Here is a 6,285-nt window from a genome sequence, read left to right as displayed (position 1 = left end):
GGGGGAAACCCACACAAACACAATGAGAATCTGCAAACTCCATGCAGATAATGTCCTGGCTGAGATTCAAACCTGGGACCCAGCGCTGCAAAGCCCAGAGTGCTAACCACTGAGCCAGTAAGTTCACTTCTCTTTTTCATGATTCCCTATTGGGCAATGAACGTGAACTCGGCCAAACTGGCCAAAGTTAACTGTTTAAATCCCCTACCATGAGGGATCTTATTGATCACAAAACTGCTCAATTAAACATCAGAGCTCAGGCTATTGTTGATGAGTTTTATAGCACTATCACCTTCCATGGCGCGGTACATAGAAAAAACCCAGTACAGAGCTTACCTCTGAGCCACCATGCTATCTGAAAGCCAGTCCAACCTCTTTGACCTATACTTTGTTTTACACATCATTTATAACTCTGGCTGATCTCTATACTGACCTGTTCCCCCCAGTTCTGGCAGTACGGGCAGTGGGTTGATGTTGTGGTGGACGATCGGCTCCCAACAAAGAAAGGAAAGTTGCTGTTTGTAAAGTCGACATCGGCCTGTGAGTTTTGGAGCGCCCTCCTGGAGAAAGCCTATGCCAAGTAAGTTCAATGGGATGCCCAATGGAGAAATGGGAAATTTTAATATGGGTGTTTTGTAAGCTGAAGAATGTGTATGCAAAGGGTGCAATGGAGCCACAATGACTGGTGGGTATGGTGAAAGGTGGATGTCCATTGGGTCCATGGTTTCGTTTGAGTCGCCAATGTAACTTTCAGTATCAGCTTACTTTGGAGTTCCCGGGTATTTGTTATCTTAGAGATACAGATGTAGCCAGGTCGTGGTCTGATGCTACGTCACACCTGGTCCTATAGACAGCAGCTCCTCTGTCTGCCTTACTCTGCCCATTGCATCAACATCTGCTTCCAGCTAACACACAGACTCCTTTACAAATTTACACTCATATACCTATTTCCCCCTTATTAGGCTCTTATTCTACCACTTTGTAGATAGTGCTCACCATAAATTCCCTGAAGAAGCCAACAGGCGAAACGCGTCAGACTACAAGACATTACCTTACTTATATTTTATTGACATCAGGGATTTCTTGTCTAGCCAAACAGGTTACATTTCCCATTACCGGGAATGACCAATCTTACTTTGTATATATGTGTACCAAAAACGTGTTTTGTATGATGTATGAATTTCTTTAAATACCAAATACCAAAACAAATTTATTAGCAGATGATAGCTGGAATCTCTTTCCTATTTAAGGGTCCATTTAGACCTATCTTGTCCAATGATGACCCAGCACACTATAACTTTACCAATTTCCAAAAGGGACAATATTGCATTAAAATCTGTTCTTTGCTGTGTTATTGTTCTAATAAAGGAATATTTACAGCCACTATTTACCTCTTGTAGGCTGAATGGGTCCTATGAGGCTCTCAAAGGTGGCATCCCCCTGGAAGCCCTAGAAGACTTCACTGGTGGTGTTGGTGAATTGCATTACTTTGAAAATGCACCAAAGAATTTGTTCCAGATCCTCAGTAATGCCTTGAAAGCAAAGTCCCTGGTCACCTGCAGCTCAGTGAGTCCCATCTATTATTAATTATTTATAATTATTCGTTTTAATTTGTAAGAATTTTATACAAATATTAAAATTATCAATCTGTACAGTGCACATTGTTACAATAATTATGATATAAAAAAACTGTGTTCCTTTTCAAACTAATGATTGAGCCTTTTCTTTTTTTGTAACAGAAATCTGACGCTGGGACGGGTGAGATAGTTGTGAGCACTAATGTTGTGAAGAATCATGCGTATTCTGTGACCGGTGCCGAAGAGGTAAAACATTAGTGGTTGCTGTCTTCACTAAGTGTAAAAAGAGTTTTTTTTATATAGGGCTCTGGCCATCCGGATGATGGGGCTCAGGCCACTCAGATGATGGGGCTTAGGCCACCCAGATGATGGGGCTCAGGCCACCTGTTTGGTAGGGCTACAAACACCCAGTTAAGGGGGCTCAGTCCACCCGGATGATGGGGCTCAATCTACCCAGTAAAAGGTCCCCAGTCCACTTGGATGATTGGGCTCAGCCCACCCATTTGATGGGGCTCAAACCACTCAATTGATAAGGTTTAGTCGACCCATTTGATGGGGCCCAGTCCACCCATTTGGCAGGGCTCAAACCATCCAATTGATAGGGCTCATTACACCCAGTTGATAGGGCTTAAACTACCTGATTTATAAAGCTTAGTCCAACCAGTTGATGGGGCTCAACCCACCTAAGTGAAAGGGCCCAGTCAACCCTATTGATGGAGCTCAATCCATCCAGTTGATAGGGCTCTGTCCATCCAGTCAATCGAGCTCATCTGACATGGCTAAACAAAGCTTTCACGTACATGGTAAAAGGTTCTCACCAATCAGAATAAAAACATTCGGTCTTGGCTATCCTTTTCCTGATTTAATTGGTGGCTTTGGTGAAAAAATGTGAACTGAATGTAATATATCATGTCAAGTAAAACAATCACTGAAAAAAAAGAAAAAATTCTCAACTGACCCAACCAGATTCACTGCTCGCAGATGTAAGTTTATAATATTTTCTATTTTTCACACTCATATGACCGTTACGACAGAACCTACTGACATCTGGAGTTGTTGTCATTTCAATCATTCCAATCAACGGACCACCTTCAAATATTTGGAAGGCAGGAAGAACTCCTGTTTTTTATGACACCTGGAACACAAAATGGGACAGGGTGGTTCCCTACTTTATCCTAAACAAATACAACTGACGTTGGGCTTTAAAGTGTCCCTGTCACCATACAAAAAATAAATGATAGTGTCAACTTTTTGTACTTCACTGTACAGCAGAGCTTAAAGTAGGGACAGCACAAATAGCCTATCAGTTTATGTGCTAATATTAAGCATGCTAATTGGAGGAAACAAATCAGAGAAACAAAGATAAGAGCTCATCACTGCTTTTTCTCCTGCACTGTCCAATCACAGCCCATGGGCTTCCCCCCCATACCCTGGAAAAGGGACCTGAATGATGCTGGCAGTCATTTAATCTTAAAGACCAGGGACATCTAGTGGTGGAAAGGAGGAACTACAGAAGACAGTTTCAGCTTTTTAATATATTTTATTTCTATTACCGTCACTGTTGCAAAATCATATTGTGTGTTAAACTAAATTAATTAGATAACATTTATTATCTCTAACAGCGCTCCGGAATGGAATGAAGTTGACCTTGAACTTAGGGATCAATTGAATTTGCAGTGTGATGATGGGGAGACCTGGTGAGTTCATGTGGAATAATAAAATGCATTTCTAATAATCTGTGACATGATCACATTTCATATACACTCCTAAAAAAAAGTCAGTTTTGTGGCTCTATATCACACAGCCCAAGCATGCAAATGCTTTTTCAAAGCTTGCTGGTCATTCTGCAGTGAAGGTCATTGTTCAACCAGGTGCTAGTTATATGTGACCTTCCCTGAAATGCTCATGTGTCGTCACCGTGTCTCATACATCATTGGTTGAGACGGCTATGACACTGCACGGCCCTGGTCAACTGTATAGCCATGAAGCCAGCGCTGAGCAGTGATGTGCAGTCAGGGTTGGCAGGTGTGTATGTAGATCGGAAGTGGCCTAAAGATGTTGGAAGTGACCAATTTCTTTGCTTTGACAACAAAAGAAAATCACTGATTCATTTCACACAAATGTGCTCGCTTACAAAGTCCTTCCAAACAAGCTTGTGTGAAACGCGTTGGGAATTTGAACTTCAGTATTTGACTTTCTGACTTATATAGAACACAATTACAGCACAATCCTTAAGCTGCACTACAAATTAGGAAGACGTTATGTACCCATCTATATATACTGTACGCACCCTCTCAGTGTTGGATCTCTTGTGTTCCGCAGGATGCCTTTCTCTGCCTTCCTGGTCGAATTCTATCGGGTAGAAATCTGCCACCTCAATCTGGACAATGTGTGTGGTAAACATAAGTGGTGCCTAACGGGGTTTAACGGGAAGTGGACACTGGGAGTGAATGCAGGAGGATGCAGAGGCAGAGGTAAGAATCACAATCGCTTCTCACAACCAGCTCAGCAAACAACATCTGGGGTGCAAAGTATTGCTGCTTAGTAAGAATCTCATTTCTGCTGCGGCTCTATCATGGATGTCAATTATAGAGCCTGCACATGTTTTGTAGCCTTTTTTTTCTTCTGGGAAGGGCATCTGGTCTTATTCCCTAGGTGTGAGCTTAGGTGCACCAAGTAAAGATTAATTCATTCTACTGAAGTGTATAATATTTAAAAAGTACTATACAGCCGACACGTTTCAGAGGAAAAAAGCCACCTTCTTCAGGGCTTAGTTGGTTGCTCATAGCCACATTAATACACTGGGACACCAGTTCTATTTAGCCTTTAAAATTGCCTTTTTTTTTTAAATTCTAATACCCTGAAGCAGCTTTTTCTTCGAAATGTGTTGGCTGTATAGTAAATTCCTTACGAATATTTATTATTATGCAAATTTTACTAGCTATAGACTTAACAGACAAGATTATATTATCCATTGTGATCAGGAAAGCAGCAGCCTTGGACCAGAACTAATTCTCCATTCACCATACAGAACCATACAGTGAACAACCTTTATGCACAAAAACTCAATGTATGATCCATAGAAAAGTTGATGAGGCCTGATGTCCAACCTTTATCATTTCAGCAATGGCGTAAAAATCCTGATAGAGGCTCCAACCCTTCCCCACCATATTCTGAAATTAAATTATAAATCTTGAGTGAAGTTAAACCTATATTATTGTTTGCAAAGCCTAATAGCACAACATTTAAATTAACAATTGGAATGAATAATGTCAGCCCTATAAACCTCCATTTACTGCTAGCAGTGCCCCCCACTCCATATCGTACCGAGCAAGCCTGATATAAGCTTCAGCTGGAGTGTGGCAACTCAGTAGGATTTATTTATTAATATTTTCACCCTTCTCTTTATCTTCACTCTATTCATCGATTTTTACATTGGATACAATCAGATTTATGAATAAACTTTTACTTTGATTTATATACTATTATATGTATATATTTTTTACAATGGGATCCAGTGTAAAAATAATGTGTAAATTGTGAATAAACATTGGCTGGGAACATTTATGAATAGAGACTTTAATAATAACTTTTTTATTTTTAAGTCTGTTTGCCATTTTAAAGAACTATTCTAATTATTCTCTTATGGCAAACTTTTTTTTCTAACAGAGACATTCTGGACCAATCCACAATTCCGGATCAACCTGGAGGACCCTGATTCACAAAGCAGAGGAGATGGCGGAAAGCCGTGCTGTACATTGCTGGTCAGCTTGATGCAGAAAGAACGCCGGAGGAAGAAACCACAAGGAGAAGATTTGTTAAGAATTGGCTACTATATATACAAGGTCAGCATCCACTATAATGTCAGTCTGGTGCACACTCAAGCAAAGCAGCTATACAGGGAAATTTTATCGGTTTAAGGCCAACTGTATTTTAAAATTAGTAAACTTATAAACAGATGTTTTTTTTACTAAAAATACAATCTTCATTTTGCTACTGGATTCCCAAAGCATGTTGGGTTAGCTACACGGATAGGGCAGCTGTAGTTAGCTGCTTTTTAGACAACCTGCTTGTCATTGAAAATTTAGGTGGGGCTATACAGAGGGAAGAAGAAAACATTACCTGGCTACAACTTTACATGTATACATTATTATTATTATTATTAAATGTGACAATGACAAAATGGGGTCCTTGGCTATTATTAATAGGGGGGCCCCCATGCACAGCATTCCAGCTCCCTGCAACCTTGGCATGCTGTCATTTGGGGTCCTGTAAAAAGTAGGGGGTCCTGGTTTGCCTTTTCCTAAAACCACTGGGGATTAATATAGGGGTGAGAAGGGGTATAATGCCAAAAAAGGTACAGTCCCTTTAAATGATGGTCATTTGGTGGCTATGCCAGTGGACTATATACTCCTAATCATACAGTCCATATAATTTGTGCTGTATTTTTATACATTGCCCCTGATTTATCAAGGTTCTCCAAGACTGGAGAAAATGGACTATCATGGGAGAACCTGGGTGATTCAGCAAACCTGAAATGGATCTGGTCCAGAATTAAAAAGATTTGCTAGTTACCAATTATTTTGAGAATTTCATTCCAGTTTTGCTTGATCATCCAGATTCTCTTATGAGAGTTTATCTACTCCAGTCTTGTAGAGCTTTAATAAATCAAACCCAGTGTGCCGCATTGACCATTGTCTCGAGAACA

General features: G+C 40.3%; 1 protein-coding gene across 1 annotated transcript in view; it reads left to right on the top strand.

Moving 5' to 3' along the window:
• LOC140329904 (calpain-8-like) overlaps window positions 1-6,285 on the top strand; it is a 19,805-nt gene that overhangs the window by 6,717 nt on the left and 6,803 nt on the right. The window contains exons 4-10 of the mRNA XM_072410297.1: window positions 447-580; window positions 1,401-1,566; window positions 1,740-1,834; window positions 2,678-2,734; window positions 3,200-3,274; window positions 3,900-4,051; window positions 5,247-5,422. Coding sequence (XP_072266398.1) covers window positions 447-580; window positions 1,401-1,566; window positions 1,740-1,834; window positions 2,678-2,734; window positions 3,200-3,274; window positions 3,900-4,051; window positions 5,247-5,422 — 855 coding nt within the window. The remainder of the gene's footprint in view (window positions 1-446; window positions 581-1,400; window positions 1,567-1,739; window positions 1,835-2,677; window positions 2,735-3,199; window positions 3,275-3,899; window positions 4,052-5,246; window positions 5,423-6,285) is intronic.

Source organism: Pyxicephalus adspersus, chromosome 4 (genome assembly GCF_032062135.1).
Source record: "Pyxicephalus adspersus chromosome 4, UCB_Pads_2.0, whole genome shotgun sequence".
NCBI classification, from domain to species: Eukaryota; Metazoa; Chordata; class Amphibia; order Anura; family Pyxicephalidae; genus Pyxicephalus; species Pyxicephalus adspersus.
This window is presented reverse-complemented; position numbering and strand designations above follow the sequence as displayed.